This window comes from Pollicipes pollicipes, unplaced genomic scaffold, assembly GCF_011947565.3.
Source record: "Pollicipes pollicipes isolate AB1234 unplaced genomic scaffold, Ppol_2.1 Scaffold_4295;HRSCAF=5057_pilon_pilon_pilon, whole genome shotgun sequence".
Lineage (NCBI taxonomy): Eukaryota > Metazoa > Arthropoda > Thecostraca > Pollicipedomorpha > Pollicipedidae > Pollicipes > Pollicipes pollicipes.
The window spans coordinates 17,541,438-17,557,976 of record NW_023596461.1 but is presented as its reverse complement, the minus strand read 5'-3'; the positions used below and the strand labels follow the sequence as shown (position 1 = coordinate 17,557,976).

Genomic DNA, 16,539 nt, shown 5'->3' with positions numbered 1-16,539 from the left:
GAATAGACCACTGAAACACCCTGTAGAACGTGTAAGATCCGAGCGCCTCAGGCCAACTACCAATGTCATGCAAGCTTGCCCTCAGCTAGCACACGTAATGCGACCCGGAAAAAGAGTGGTGTCTCTATCCTCTGTTCAACCGTGGAGCTGCTTTTAAAAGCACGCGAATGAAACATGAACAGTAAATGCTCTACAGCCTGGGTATTTTGTGCGACAGTTATCTGTTGCTAGCATAGACCACACCATGCTATAGAAGGGGCAACGCGCGTCAAAGGAATAGAGGATGTCCGCTCGCTAAGTAAGCTTTCACCCCGCTGTTGCATTAAAGACAAGGGTGCTCTTCACTCACACAGAATGTCATCCGTATACCCAATCAATTACATATTCTCCCCTCCACTCAGCATGGGTTGGCTGCCGACGTCTCCACTGTTGCGTGTGCTGATGGCGTGCTCAAGCATCCTCGTCTTGTTTCCGGAGACTCCAAGTAACTGGGTGACCGGTGAGGACAGCAGCCCATATCCACGACCATCTTGCGGCATCCGTGCAAAACATCCCCGTTACTCTCCTCCACATCCACTAATGTCCACAGCGCCCTGGCGAAAGTGACCGCCCTCTCCAGCCTCTCGCCGTCCATAAAACCCATCGCAGCCGGCAGTATGCGCCGCCCAGTGTCCCTCACGTTCATCGGGCGAATTGGGCCGGGCTTCGCCGCTGTTTCTGTAACGGAGCGGACGGCGGCGGCGCGCATGCGCTCTACGCCGGCGACCTAGCGGTTCGCGGCGACCGACTGTTAGCAGCACTCGGTCTTCTGCGCGCGGGCGGGGCGGTGCTCGAGTCGTGCGTCGTCCCCGGGCCATGTGATTGGCTGTGCGTGCACGTGACAAGCTCGACAAGCGCGTCTGAAATCCCTGCGCCGGCTGGTGGTCCCCCAGCAGCCCGTAACAGCCCGTGACCTGTACGGGCGAGGCGGAGGCAGCAGCCGGCGACGATGGTGAAGGAGGTCATGCACGTATGGCGCCGGTGGAGGCAGCGCGTGCCCTGGAGGTAAGTATGCGCGACTCTTTCCATTGTTGGAGCCAGGCGGGTGGGCGCAAGTTAAGGAACGACGGGTCGACTGCTCTGGTGCATGTTTGTAGCCTGTTACGAAGTTTGCTCCGTCGGCTGTGCTCAGACCGAGGGCCTCTTTGTTACTGCGGGGAGCTCTCCAGGGTGCTGTGGTGGGGACGAGCGTCATCTTCCAAGTTCGGGATAGCAGGCTGTTCCGAAGTTGCTGGGTGGAACGTGTCCCGATCAGGCTCCAAACTTCTTCGAGCCGCACTCGCCTCTCTTGCGAAAGCGTCGGGCGTCAACGAATTTGCGTATGTCTATAGGAAAACTTAGGGACTTATTGTAATGCAAGTTAACTGAATGAGAAGCAAGTGCTTGAAATGTCGTTCGAATTGCATGCCCCTGGGTGATTCAACATTCTGGACTCAACACATTCTGCTCGAACAGTGCTCAATAACGATAAACGTCATGAAAGTCAGTGAAATGACACTTTAAGCTAATGACACTTTAAGCTGTTTTTTTCTTGTGGGTGACAGGTTCCAACGCGTCTGTAATTTTTGTTATCTTTTCACTCCAGTGCCGTGTCCAATTACCAGATTACTTTAATGTACAGAACAGGTCTGCGGCCTCTGTAGATACAGCGGTTCGGGTCTAGCATCCGTATAATGTGCCTCGCCTAGGTCATCGACGCTCAAGCTTGCGTCCGCGAAGGGCAGCGTGGAAACAAGAATGCCGTCAGGTGGCCGATATCGTGAGCGATCGCTGGAGCATCTCCGAAAAGAAATGCCGTGGGGCAAATGTTGCGCACCAAGCCGTGGATTTTCCCCTAAATACTGATGTGAGCCTAATGCCTTCACGGCCCTGCGAACCCATGAACATTGTCTTCTTTCCGAGCTCGTGACATTTAAAGAAACGACGTTAACTGACAATATGACTGAGTAACGAAATTAGTCAATACGTTTCCTAGGTGCTAGGTGGGCTTGTGGAACATATCATCAGGAAGTAGACTGTACAGGAAACAGACTTGTGTGTGACCCCAGCGGAAATGATCACCTGCCGAATAGATTCCGTATTAGCCAGGATCACATTCGGCTTGGGTTCTATTGGTTACTCGGCTGAATTAGGATTCACAATCATAGCTCCACATTGTGACAGAATTAGGGGTGGTTCGATTCCTCTCTGAGAGTGCGAAACTCACAGGGCGACTTACCATAACGTCCAGGATGTTTGAGTGGTCTGCTTTATACAGCATCAGGTGAGCTATCCAAATATCAGGTGCATCACATTACAGGTACATCATAGACATAACATTCAGACTACTACATGCAATCAACGTAACATGGGCGTTTGCAGAGTATCCGCCCGGCGGGGAGGATCGAGGATGGTAAAAATGGTAAATAGCTATGTGGCCGGGTAAGGCTTAGAGGTTAGATATGCTAAGTCCCCGAAATATTGGTTTGGAATGCTGGCAGGCGTATTTCATCACCTTGGGACTTGTCCAAGTTTTCAAGGTATCCCAAACATATAATTCCAATTTCAGCACATGCGCTGCTTGACATCGGTATGCAGGGACAAGAACAGCTGTGTTGTTGGTTGATTTAGGTTCAGGGTAGCATGGCTGCTCTGTGTTGTTTCATTTAATGTAATCAGTTCAAAGCATACGATGTCGGTTGTGGCATATTCTGTTTGCAAGACCATATGTTTGTGGGGGTTTATAATATCGTAAGGTATGGTAGATAATTATATGTTTTGTGATATGTGATATATACTCAATGGATTGTCGGGCTTGTACGTTTTAGCATTGCCATAAAGTTTATACTCATCGCTGGTACATTCTATTCGACTGGTTGTCTTTGGTGTGCGTATTAGCGTGAACAATCGTGCGTCAAAGCGTGAGCAACACGATCGCTCGGGGTGACCGCCTGGAAGCTTGAAACGAGCCCCGGACAAGCCACCGGCGCTGTCTTCATAGCTCCCCCTTCCCCCTTCCCCCGCCTGGTCACTGTGTAGTTCACAACTCTCCAATCTCATCGATCTCGCGAGTACGCCTGCCGCAATTATGCGCAGCGCAACGTCCGCACACCCCCGAGCTCTGAATTAATCACAACTAATGGTGACACGCACTCCATAGCGCTGGTGAAACGTGGGAACGCACAACACGCGTGCACGCGTGCTGTTGACGGGTGTGCGCGTGTCGGGCGCTGTGCTGCTTGTTGGGCTGCGCTGCTTGTTGGGCTGTGTTGTGTTGCGTGTTGTGTTGTTCCGTGAACGGACTCACATTTGCTCATTAGTGGACCGTGTTCGCATGCGTCGCATGTGTGACGGATTTGATTGTTTATAGCGAAAATGTTGTCGGAGGAGCGATGGTTCAGGGAGCTTCTTCGTGGACGCCCCATCACCGATGGCGCCGTCGTCTTTCGGTTGACCAGTCGTGTAGTAGTGTGATGAACCGTCGTTACTCCAAGAGATTCTAGGGCGTTGTTCGCCGCAAGTCAATTTTTATTTTTACCTCTGTTAATTATTTCCGAATATTAACGCTTCGGCACCCCTTTTCGTCCTCAGACGAAAGAGACGTAGAGACTTCAGAGACGCAACGGTCGCGCGGCTGTTGTTATTCCAACTGATGATGCGAAAAAGTCACGTTTGTCACTCTCAAGCTATTAAGCTACCGAACCTGTTTAAATTTTCCACGCGCGCGCCACGCCCTGGGAATACCGCCGTTTACAGAAGGCACATTTGACCTCGAGCATGCGAGGACAACTAAGTCAGTTCCATTTGGTATGCTACCGACCGCGACCGCGTGAAAGAAATACTCTGCAGGATTGGTGTCAGGACTCGACAATTGAAAATACCCATCCGTCTCAGAAATAGTAGCCCAGCTCCTACCCGGCTTCAAACCCTCTCTTGAATGAATGATCAGCCAGTCAGGCCGCATAAAAAAACACGTTTGTACCCACTGATGTGTCTGGAATGTGTCCTGACAAGCCTGAAACTTGGACAGGGATCTTTCTGGCGGCTGCGGGTCCTGCTTGATTCGGTTTTCCCTTGAACCCGGTAAATATGCGGAGCTTGAATTTTTTTCTACGGCCAACGTGAGCTTTATAAATTAGGTCTCCTTGAACCTTGCCCTGCTTCAGACTCCTGATAACAGCATCATAAAGATTCGTCTGGCGCGGTAATACCTGCTGGCGTGTTCCGTCTGAGCAATCAGCTGAAGCGAGCTTACGACGCAGTAGAGTCTTCTCGGAATCGAGGAAAACAATGTTCTCGGAAGCTGCCTGAGAATGTCACGCGGCTTGACATAATCATTGTTTTACAGAATTCCAACGTTAAGCACGGGAGCCCAAGATGTGTTGTACCGTTGTTTGCTATGGCATTGACTTCCGGGAACACAGGGGAGAATTCACATGATAAAAGTAACACTCTCATGGACGAAGGTCTCTCTGTACCAACGCCTCAAACATATGTCAGTTTGGCTGTTGCTATGCATAACCATTATGCAGTGATGATTTGTGCCTCTGATGGTATGATAGCTGCTGTGTTCACCGGCCCCCCTTACATCACAGATAACATCGCGCTTTCAGCGGAGCTTGCAGCTGAAGCGATCGCTCCCGAATCACGCTGTGATCTCGTGGAAAGAATTGTGAATGGATTGCAGAACTTGTGTGTCGGCACGTAGTGCCGTACTACAGTCGCTGCGTGCCATCTCATTATGAGTCTATGACAGAGAGAGTTGCAGTCTTGTACCCTCTATTGTGCCGGATCTGCCTCCGCCATTTGCATGGACCGCCACCGCACCAAAGGAGATCACTTCGGCGTCGGCCACAGCACCCTGCCTGCCCCACCAGCTGTCCTCCGGCGCGCTCGCATGCCGCGCGTATCCCTGCGGGGTCGGTGACCCCGCCGGCGGCGGCTGCCAGCGAGGGCCAGCGGCGATATCCCTGGCCGTCACTGTCCAGCCGCTCGTGCTGAGAATCGATAGCGCGACCCGGCGTGCTTGTGACACATCGTCGGCGGCGACGGAGAGGAGAGAGAGAGAGAGAGAGAGGAGAGAGAGAGAGAGAGAGAGAGAGAGAAGAGAGAGAGAGGGAGAGAGAGAGAGAGAGAGAGAGAGAGAGAGAGAGGAGGGAGAGAGCAAGAGAGTGAGAGAGAGAAGATAGAGAGAGGGAGGGAGAGGGAGAGGAAGGGAGATGAGAAATGAGGTAGGGCGGCAAGCCACCAAGGGCCTCTGGCCGACGGCGTCACGACCCGGGCAAAAACACGGCACTGAGGCGTGAATAGAGCGTCGTCGGTGGGACTCATTGTGCATCGACCCGCTCATTATTCCCGAGTATCCTACCGGAACTGGTGTGCATGCGGCGGTGTGCTCGCTTTCCTCCGCCCAGAATGCCGAATGTGTTTGCTATTCACCGCCCGCGATACGATGTTCTTTGCCACTGCTTGATCGCCTGGGGCGCCGAGTGCGAGTGCGCACGCTATCGTCCGTAGTACGTGCCGCGACTCGCGGGCTGACGACCCTATTGTCCGTAGTACGTGCCGTCACTCGCAGGCTGAGGGTCCTATCGTCTGTAGTACGTGCCGTCACTCGCAGGCTGACGACCCTACCGTCCGTAGCACGTGCCGTCGCTCGCAGGCTGAGGGTCCTATTGTCCGTAGTAAGTGCCGTCACTCGCAGGCTGACGACCCTAACGTCCGTAGTATGTGCCGTCACTCGCAGGCTGAAAACCCATAGTCGACGACAAAAACCTGGGAGGCTCTTGCCATCGGTCGTCCAAGGTAAACGGCAGCCAAACAAACGCTCGGCGATATTTTTGCAAGCAGGGTGGATGATATTCGTAACTAGATGTGTGCGTGACGGCACTACTTTAGAAGGGAGGGCACAATTACCCGAAACGATTCGCAGAACTCCTTCCTCGCAACAAAGTTTTGATCCGAACTGGAGCATGTGGCACATCATGCGATATCTTGTCTTCGGATGGCCCACGTCATCGCGCTCCTTTTAATAGGTTATGCATGGGGGGGGGGGGGATCAGTACTGTTGTTTGCCTCAAGTCGTTGCACTAGCACAAGCACAAGTATATTACACACCTGCATATGCTTGCGTACACAAGTGTATTACACACTTACACACACTTGCACAAGTGTATGGGGGTTTTTGGGCTTCAGATGCCTTTCAGCAAGCGAAGGTTATCGAGGTAGATTCATGTGGTCACTGACAAACAAGGTGTCTTGGACAACGGTTTGCGTAAACAATGATGGCAATGGTGCTGAATTTTGATCGGTTTGATTTTGTTTTCTTGTGTCTAAATTAAAAAGGTTCTCGCGATTTGGGCCCGGCTTGCACCCGTGTTGGGCAGCACTCTCACTGTGGTAGTTTTACGCACCTTTGTTTTCTAACACGGTGGGTTGAATGTGTCTGTGATATTGCAATGTTGCAGCAAATGTATTCGTAATCATCGATGTCGATTTGCATTCTTTGGTAAATTGCCCTGCCCTGCAACGTAGATTTGGGTCCTCAATGCGTTTTGATGCAATATTACAAGACAAGATGGGACGCATTTAAGCAACATTTAAATGCTATTTCTTTGGGCATTAAGCGTGATCATAACTGGTGCGCTGCTTAAACACCGAACTAACTGATAAATAACGCCTCCGATGAAAAAAGAAATGATGTTGATAAAAAATCCGGCGAGCGAAAACCGGACCCGGAGGTACGGAGGCACGGAGGCACGAGGCACGGAGGCACGGAGGCACGGATACACGGAGGCACGAGGCACGGCACGGCACGTACCTGGAACTGTCTGATTTTCTGTCCTGACCGTCCAGTCATTTATTTTCACCAGGAGTGGTTTGTTCCCGTGACTGAACCCATGTTTTTTTTTTCTCTGAGGGAGGAACGTTAGTTTCTTGCGACCACCCCGGTGCATCCACAGCCTTTTCTGTGTGTTGAAGAAGCAGCCTGGATAACGACAGGTCGTTGTCTACCTCGATCAGATCACCTCGTCGACCCCCCTACAAGTAGCCGTGCCTCTCGTCGTTGAGGACAATACATTCAATCGCGGATCGCTAATGATGTCAACGATGCCAAACAATTTAGCCTATTTCTTCATGCAACTGTTATCTGAATGCCACTTGCAGAGTCGCAGGGCTTTGAAAGTCACCGCCTGACTCATATGAGTCGTATCGTATCGATTTGTTTGTGCCCTTGCAGCCAGGTGTTATCTTTTTCAGTATTTCCACACTGTCTAGTATGGTACACCTAGAGTCGGTCCTTAAAAATAGTGAATTGGCCGGCTGGGTGAGACATTGGAAATGCACTGATTTGTCGCCGACCTACACCGAATCAAGCGGCTAGCAACAAATCTTGGCATATTTTTGTCGCTGGGATGGGATGAAACATAAAAAGATGTGATTGTGCCGTGGGATACGGTAAAGGGCTTATAAGAAAAAAATCTGCTAATGTTGCGTAACGGAATGTGTCACCAGGTAGGCGTCACGTTTGGTTATGCAGTGTGCGTTGCGATGTTTCGTCGTGACCGTCTCCGCAATTGGCAGCGTCAGCACGGCAAAACTATTTTTGGAACTTAGCGTCGTGTGGCAATGCGCATTTTCGCCGTCCACTTTATCCATAAGCCCGGGACGTTTCAGCACCGCTGGTCCCGCCAGTCGGTGACGATGACGTCCTCCCGGCCTCCGGCAGGCTGTCGGAGCTGCTGGCGCTGATGCTGCTCACGGCCACGGTCTTCCTGTTCCTGCACACCAACGACCTGTCGGCCCAGCTGGCGTCGGCCAAGCGACGGCAGCAGGCCCAGACTGCCGCCCTCGCAGCCGGTGAGTACCCCGCCTGCCCCCCCCCCCCCCCCCCCGCTCCCTCCCCTGGCTCGCCGCAGGGATAGGGACGTCACAGGTATGTGTGCAGCAGCCGTGCACCGCTGCTACAGGAAGCCAGTACCTATTGATAGAACCTGCATGATGCATATCTACAGGTGTGACTGTGTGCACATTTTATCATATCTGCTATTGCATACTTGTCGTCAGGACCCAGCCATCTGTCGCCGACGAAGACGGGCGCGTGGGTGTGCCGGTGGTCCGTAACACTGAGGTGAATTTCAATATCATTGGACTATCCAACAAATTTCGAGTGTTCAGCCATACTGCTACCATGGCGTAGAAGCTGTGAAATTTTTAACGGTGGCCCAGTACACACAACGCTCTAGTTCCCAGAAAGTGACGTTTGTGTTAAGAAATAACTTCATCTACCTAATAAAACGTTTGTTGCCACGTCTCTTCCGGTCAAGATCCAGGTAAGCATGTTAAAATGTAGCAATGACCGGTGCAATAATGCAGCCCGGATGACCCATCCGGTAAAGTAAAGACCCACACTGAAAATAGTCCTGGCACAAATGTGATACCGCCCAAAAACTTTCGGGGGGAGGGGGCTGGTTCCAACGGCAAATTTGGACGCTCGGAGACCACTCCTTTCAAGTGCCGTCACAGGCCTAAAGTTGAAATGTCAAATTATCGGGGACCTGGGCACCCAAAAGCCAGAAGCGTGTAAAGTGACGCTCCTGAAGTGGCACTCCTGAAGTGGAATACCTAAGGTTTGCGCTTCACGCGCTACACAACGCTTGCCGAGGCATTTGAAGCAGTCATCACGGAGGTTATTTGAACGGCGCGAGCATCAAAACGTTGCCGTTTTACTCCAGGTGGACAGCAATTAAACAAACCGAGCCTGTATGTGTCCGCCTGTGACGTTATTTCCATGTGTCACGGGAATGACATCCGGCTACCGTACACCATCGCCAGTATTCCTATGACGCTTGGACGCCGGACTTGGTCAAAGTGCTTGCTTCCACCTTGAACCGATCCGAAAACAGTCCAGCAACTCGATTCCCATTCAAACCGAACGTGGAGCTATCTGGACCCACCCTGTAACTCCTGACCTGGACAACCCGTCGAAAGCTCCCTCCACCGGCCGAGATCTCTCTAAGCTCCCTCCATCAGTTCCCGAGATCTGACGCCCCAGGGCCGAGCCCGCCCCTCGCCGAGGCGCCTGAGCCGCCCCGTCGGCCGTGGCTGTCCGCCAGACGGCCGTCCCGACGGCTGGCCGGCGTCTGATCGTAACAGTAATGGGGACAGCCGGTGACTGCGTCCGCCGCCGCCGGCAGGCCGCGCTTGGCTGGGTGTCCGCCAGCCGGCGTGACCGGCTCTGTTGTCGGCGGCCTGTTCGGCCGCGTGCCGGAAAGGCGTCTTGTGACGTAATGAGCTCGGTGGGAGGCGTTGGTTGGCCAGTCGTCTGGCGGTGCTGTCGAGTGCAGACTGGAGAAAGCCCAGAGCTTGAAGCGTTGCGCGCTGTCGACATCAACAATGTTTGTGATATGACGATGTGTGACCAGTATCTCCTGGTGTAATGAAGGTTGATAACTCTGCATAAGAACCAATAACTCACAAGGTCGAACAAGCGAGAGCTCAAAGTCATTAGTACTGATATCAAAATAAGCCAAGTGAGTAGTTAAATGTTTTGTCAGGTGGACTACGTTTATACGATGTTTTTAAAACTCGCGCAGGAAAACACTGTTTTGGAGTTCAGTACGAAAGCGCCCAAGTTATTGCAAGCACACTGCATGCCCGAACCCTATTGACCCCGCATTCCCTGTGCCAGTGGCCTTATGCATCCCCGCGCTCTCAGCCCTCGTCCTAGCTATATGTAGCCCTGTTTGTTTGTTGCTTTTTGGCATCATTTTTATTCATCGTTACGCGCATATGATGGCCATCAGTACCTTTGAGTGTGCCGGTTTGCGTTATCACTGTAAAAATTTATGCATATTCTCCTTTCTTATTTGCTATCATTTTGCGTGATAACGCACCACAGTTTTGGCTTGACCGGGACCCGTGTGCGGCGGACACCACGTGGTGGTATTGTCATTACGGAAGCTTTTTAGGGCTTAGCGTTATGGCCCAAGTTGAATGGACCAATGGCTGTATGCAGGGACGCAGCCAGAGCCTTGGCAAGGGGAGGGAGGGCGCAGGGTTGGCAAAGGGCCCCTGATATTGAATGGCCCCTCAAAGAGAAAATCACTGGATATGGCCCATTGGTTAATGAGGGCATGTTTTTCTTTGTTATATTTCATTTTTAACTTCTTTAGGTGGAGCAGAAGCCAGAAGCTTCCGCAATATCAGTATCTGAATTTTAGAGTCAGTCAACTGAAGAGAGCATTTGTTAAACGGCTGCATGAATATATCGTTGGCGCTCTTCATCTTACAATGGTCCAGTGAAATCTTTCTGAATCGACAGAGCTCAGAAGCTTTGCCAGAATTTTTATTTAGGTTTAGGTTCTACGGAGATATTAAGGACCCCGCGCATGCAGACTGTAGGTCAAAATGGCTAGCAATTTGCATTTAAATGACCAAGACATATTTGTCTGGAAATATTCAACATTCAGTAAGAGTCAATTGGTGATAAAAATCATGTGGCATGGTTTTGAACACGCGTGCAAACCTCAGCAACAGAAACCTCGATGACAGGCGTTGCAGTCACCGTAGGTCGCGCAGCGTCAGCGCTGTGGCTAACAGTAAATCATCACAGGGCCGTCGGTGGGAGCCGGGTTAGCGTCGCGGTCACGACGAACGCCGCGGCGTCGCAGTCGCCAGGCGTGGCGCTGGGCCGGGACGGCGGCGGCGGCGGCGGCGGCCAGTGACGCCGGCCCTCGCGCGGCGTCCGGGGCCGTCGGCCAGTCTAACGGGACGCCGGCCCTGCGCGCGCCCGGTGCGACTCGGCGGTGATACAGTGGGCCTGCTACGTGGTCAGCCCGGATCGAGCTCAGCTGGGAGCGACTGCTGACAGGTCCGCGTTAGTGCTGGTTCAAACCTAGAGGGAGAGATAGAATTCGTAACGACCATACCTCTGTGAAAGTGCTCTACCTGTGTTTGTACAGGCTCACGAATACTTTCAGAGCCGCTTGACGGGAGTCTTTTGCACCGATGCAAACGATGTGGTAATTGCGCGCATGAATAGTTACGGTCTGGGTTAAACCGTTTATGCCAGCGCCACAGACCGACTTATTAAGAAAACTAGGAATAAAATATCTCGTTTAAAAAGCTACCAATCTGAAGGCCGTAGTCAGGGATACTACTCGACCTCCTCCCCCCCCCCCCCCGCCGTGCGATGGTATCTGAAGTTGCTAGCTTCCAACCCACCTAGATGCTCCGATGCGGCCGCGGCGAGGCGTGACTGGGCCGCTTCTCAGACCCCATAGCTCAGCTTTGCTTGGCTCGTGTTTATCTGCTCCTCATGCGTCCGCCTGAGTTCCGGTCGATGCCAAACCGATGCGGTAAACCTGCGTATTTTTCGCTTTTGTCTTTGTGGTATCAGAGGCGTGTGATTCATCACAAGGCTTTGTACACAAGCTAGCAATGATGAGGTTTTCAGCGCACGGTCTTAGGTAAAACGCATTAATAAGTCATCAAACGTGCGAACAATCTGAGCTGTCGCCAATTTTTACTGGGACAAAGAACGGCACTTTTGTTAGCCACATACCTTGTATTATTATGTCGGTACATTATTAGCAGTTAGTATGAATGAATAATGCACTGTCACGTGTATCATCGTCGTGCACTCTTGACCAAAATGAGCTCATACCTTGGTTGGAGAAAATACCCAGCTGGGTATTAAAATAAACATTAAAACAACATATATTAAAACAAGTCATTAATTCACAGCATACATTGTTGCAGCTGGTGATATCCGAGGACCACGATGCAGTGCCACCCTATCCATGAACGATGTGGCCACGGTCTGCGCGAGTCCATCCCAGGACCACGCGAGCCTGTGTGACCTTGTGTCGCCACTGCGTCTAGTCGATACAGTCCCCCAGGGGCCGTGGTCTTCAGCACTGCGCGTGCAACAGCGAACAAGAGTCGGCAACCACGGCCTGCTAAATACCAGTGTCAGACGGCCTTTTAGTGCTGACCATGGGGAGATTTATGAATAACGCTGGTTGTTCTGGGATATTTAACCATGACGGGTGACTTAAATCGTTGGGAAAAGTTGGACTGAACTCTTGGGCCCATCTCAATATTTCTTCCTGCGTAGCAACTGGTTCCTCGATGAAATAGATAAGTGGATCAGTGTGCGGAAGATTACTAGTTGAACGTCGTCCATAGACCTTGACCCCATCTCGGAAGGGATCCCGGTCTATTACGGTCAGTGGCAGTTGGACTCCCCTCCCCCTTCCCCCTCTAGCGGCTCGGGAAGGACCGGGACCGTTATGTGTCTGACGCCAAGCTATTTCTTATTTATTGGACTCTTTTAATTTCATCAGTGATACTCACATTCCTAGAACAGAAAACAAGGATTTTTAATAGGTGGCGACAGATGGCAAGCACGCAGCATTTTTAACTATTTTGGATCTAACACAGTTGGGACAATATCAAAGGACTTACACTCAACTTATGCGTATTGATAGGTGATTTCGGTGTCTATTTATTTTGGTAACATCTTAAAATTGAAACTTCATGAAAGTGTCGAGGAGATGCAAAGCCGGCGCTGGCAAACGTGATGTGGGCACGGGGAAAGTGTGTTAACAAGTATCGGTAAAGCGGGTTTTAAATGAGGTTGCGCAGAGCCAATGGAATGGAGCTTTGCTTTGCTGGCGCCAGGATAAGTCAACATTTTAGTGACGGCGTATACAAAGCCTTGTTTGGGCGGCGGCTGAACGGGCAGCCCAAGCGAGAGGTAGTATATTGTCGACTACGAGCACGCCTTTGTTACCACACATATCAATTGCCTTTGCAACTGTTGACTGAAATGCAAAGTGTGGCATCTCGATGCGTGTGCGTGTGTGAGTGCTGTGCTGTGCGTGTGCGTGTGCGTGTGCGTGTGTGTGTGCGCTGTGTGCGCGTGCGCGTGTGTGTGGCTTGTCATCACTAGTGTTTCTACGTGTTCATTTAATTCATTTCGTGCGAGTGAAATTCAGAACCAACGAGCATTACACACTTACACACACTAGGTCTTTCCACAGACGCCTGACAGAGTGGCAAGATGCCTTTCATAAATCACCATCACGGTCAACAGAATGACAATGAAGCTATGTTGTATTGTAATACCTTGCTATTATGGAAACTATCGGTGACATCACGCTTTAAACTGGTAAATAGACGAGGCGGGTGACAGGTCTGGATCAAATCGCCACAGCGCTAGATGCTTAAACAATTGCGTCAAATTCGTAGCTGCCGGCGGGCTCGGCGTCCTGCGGTCACATCCAGAGCTCAGACTCGCTGCTCGCCCGCCGGCATATCCGTAGCAGCGGAGGGCGCCGCAGAGCGGCAGTGATAACCAAACCGGACCGATCAGTCGCTAAGTAAGTCAAACAGCATGAGGCGCCAGTGAGGATCGAGCGCTCCCTGTCGTGGCCGTCCCGCTGCCACCAGTCAGCTGTACCTCTCAATCACGGCCGCTCTGGCGCTGGCCCCATGCCCGCCGAGTCCGCCGGCGAGCGAGGGGGGGGGGGGAGGTGGAGTGGGCGGGCGCACGGGGCGTGCCGGGTCGGAAATGGTACCGCCACCGGAACAATAGTACGGTTTTCGGTTCGGCTGGGCGAGGCCTCGGGTCAGGCGGGCAGCGGCCGGGGGCGCACGCACTGCGGTCGGGCTGGAGTGACCCCACCCTGCGTCCGTCCCGTCCGTCCTGTCCGGCAGGAGGGGGTCAAGCGGTCAGTGACCCAGAATTGGGAGGGAGAGTGATGAGGGCCGCGCCTCCTGGGCTGCCTCTGCTGCGACACGCCTATGTTCATCTCTGCAGATGTATGCAGCACAGTCGGAGGTCCGAGGATGCGTACTAATAACCAGGCGTCATTGCTGCAGCGCGGGAGTGCTGTTGCGCCGATCCCGTACAGGCACTGCGGTCAGGCCTGCTCCCCAGCAGTGGCACAGCCTGCCACTCGCATCGGACCCGCTCCCCAGCAGTGCCGCAGCCTGCCACTCGCATCGGACCCGCTCCCCAGCGGTGCGGCGGCCTGCCACTCGCATCGGACCCGCTCCCCAGCGGTGCCACAGCCTGCCACTCGCATCGGACCTGCTCCCCAGCGGTGCCGCAGCCTGCCACTCGCATCGGACCCGCTCCCCAGCGGTGCGCGGCCTGCCACTGCCACCGCATCGGACCCGCTCCCCAGCGTGCCACAGCCTGCCACTCGCATCGGACCTGCTCCCCAGCGGTGCCGCAGCCTGCCACTCGCATCGGACCCACTCCTCAACCAGCAGTACCACAGCCTGCCACCCGCATCGGGCCTGCTCCCCAGCGGTGCCACAGCCTGCCACTCGCATCGGACCCGCTCCCCAGCGGTGCCACAGCCTGCCGTTCGCATCGGGCCCGCTCCCCAGCGGTGCCGCAGCCTGCCACTCGCATCGGACCCACTCCTCAACCAGCAGTACCACAGCCTGCCACTCGCATCGGACCCGCTCCCCAGCGGTGGCACAGCCTGCCACTCGCATCGGACCCGCTCCCCAGCGGTGCCGCAGCCTGCCACTCGCATCCGCGTCAGTAAACATTGGAGCCTCACGAACCGCACGCCGAGGTTCTGTATCTGGAGGAGCCTGTCAGCCAACTTGAAAGCTTTCTCTATGCCCTGCGGAGCACCGGGCGCGCTTGCCGAGCTGACTCATTGCGTCACATCCGGAAGAGTCGTGCAAAAGAAGGTATATGCAACGGCCAAGACTGACATGCATCTGTCCTGTGCTGCCCGCCGCAAACTCCGGAAGGAAAAGTGAGCGGTACGCCCACTTCAGCGATGCGAGACATCAACCGCCCGGCTATAGAATGAATGTTGGTTTGTCGTCAGTACCCGATGTTTGAACAGGTGTTTTAAGCCGTGCTTATTATCCCCAGTAAACAAGCTCGAGATTCAGATCCACCTTACACAGTTATGCTCATAAGGACACCTTGAAACGTTGGGTATTGACAACACATTGTCTGCAAAATGTATATATAACAGACAAATGGATAACGTTTGCTCTACACCGTCGTTTAAACAGTACCTTAAGGTGTGCTGAAGGTCGATAGCTCAGCATAAGAGCCCTGAACTTAAGGTTATACGTCATCATTCATGAAAATTGAAGTTTTTCGCGTCGAGGGCGGATTGCTGTCTTTATTCAGGCCGCATTAGCGCTCACCCGCTGTCAATGTCCATCGCTGCGTACTTGGTCCAGGGCGAGGGCGGATTGCTGTCCTTATTCGGGCCGCATTAGTGCTCACCCGCTGTCAATGTCCATCGCTGCGTACTTGGTCCAGGGCGAGGGCGGATTGCTGTCCTTATTCGGGCCGCATTAGTGCTCACCCGCTGTCAATGTCCATCGCTGCGTACTTGGTCCAGGGCGAGGGCGGATTGCTGTCCTTATTCGGGCCGCATTAGCGCTCAGCTGTTGTCAATGTCCATCGCTGCGTACTTGGTCCAGGGCGAGGGCGGATTGCTGTCCTTATTCGGGCCGCATTAGCGCTCACCTGTTGTCAATGCCCATCGCTGCGTACTTGGTCCAGGGCGAGGGCGGATTGCTGTCCTTATTCGGGCCGCATTAGCGCTCACCTGTTGTCAATGTCCATCGCTGCGTACTTGGTCCAGGGCTAGGGCGGATTGCTGTCTTTATTCGGGCCGCATTAGCGCTCGCCTGTTGTCAATGCCCATCGCTGCGTACTTGGTCCAGGGCGAGGGCGGATTGCTGTCTTTATTCGGGCCGCATTAGCGCTCACCCGCTGTCAATGTCCATCGCTGCGTACTTGGTACTGGGCGAGGGCGGATTGCTGCCCTTATTCGGGCCGCATTAGCGCTCAGCTGTTGTCAATGTCCATCGCTGCGTACTTGGTCCAGGGCGAGGGCGCATCGGGCCGCATTAACCCTCAGCTGTTGTCAATGTCCATCGCTGCGTACTTGGTCCAGGGCGAGGGCGCATCGGGCCGCATTAACCCTCAGCTGTTGTCAATGTCCATCGCTGCGTACTTGGTCCAGGGCGAGGGCGCATCGGGCCGCATTAACCCTCACCCGCTGTCAGTGTCCATCGCTGCGTACTTGGTCCAGGGCGAGGGCGCATCGAGCCGCATTAATCCTCAGCTGTTGTCAATGTCCATCGCTGCGTACTTGGTCCAGGGCGAGGGCGCATCGGGCCGCATTAACCCTCAGCTGTTGTCAGTGTCCATCGCTGCGTACTTGGTCCAGGGCGAGGGCGCATCGGGCCGCATTAACCCTCAGCTGTTGTCAATGTCCATCGCTGCGTACTTGGTCCAGGGGCACCGAGCAGACTTACCCAAAATTCTCGCCCCTCCGACTCAGGAGTCTCGGGCTACTGACTCAGAGTCCGGGTCCTTTCACACCGCGCATAGTAGTCCGGGTCTGATTCACATGTGATTGGCCTCGGCGCGGGGTCCAGAACACTGGAATTCGGCCGAACCAAACTGGGCCAAATCTGTCAGAGCCGCCTACACTCATCCCGTGCTGGCCCCATACC

General features: G+C 53.5%; 1 protein-coding gene across 1 annotated transcript in view; it reads left to right on the top strand.

The window, feature by feature from the left end:
- The first annotated feature begins 814 nt into the window (after positions 1 to 814).
- pip (heparan sulfate 2-O-sulfotransferase pipe) overlaps positions 815 to 16,539 on the top strand; it is a 45,433-nt gene continuing 29,708 nt past the window's right edge. The window contains exons 1-2 of the mRNA XM_037220025.1: positions 815 to 1,044; positions 7,748 to 7,878. Coding sequence (XP_037075920.1) covers positions 989 to 1,044; positions 7,748 to 7,878 — 187 coding nt within the window. The 5' untranslated portion in view covers positions 815 to 988. The remainder of the gene's footprint in view (positions 1,045 to 7,747; positions 7,879 to 16,539) is intronic.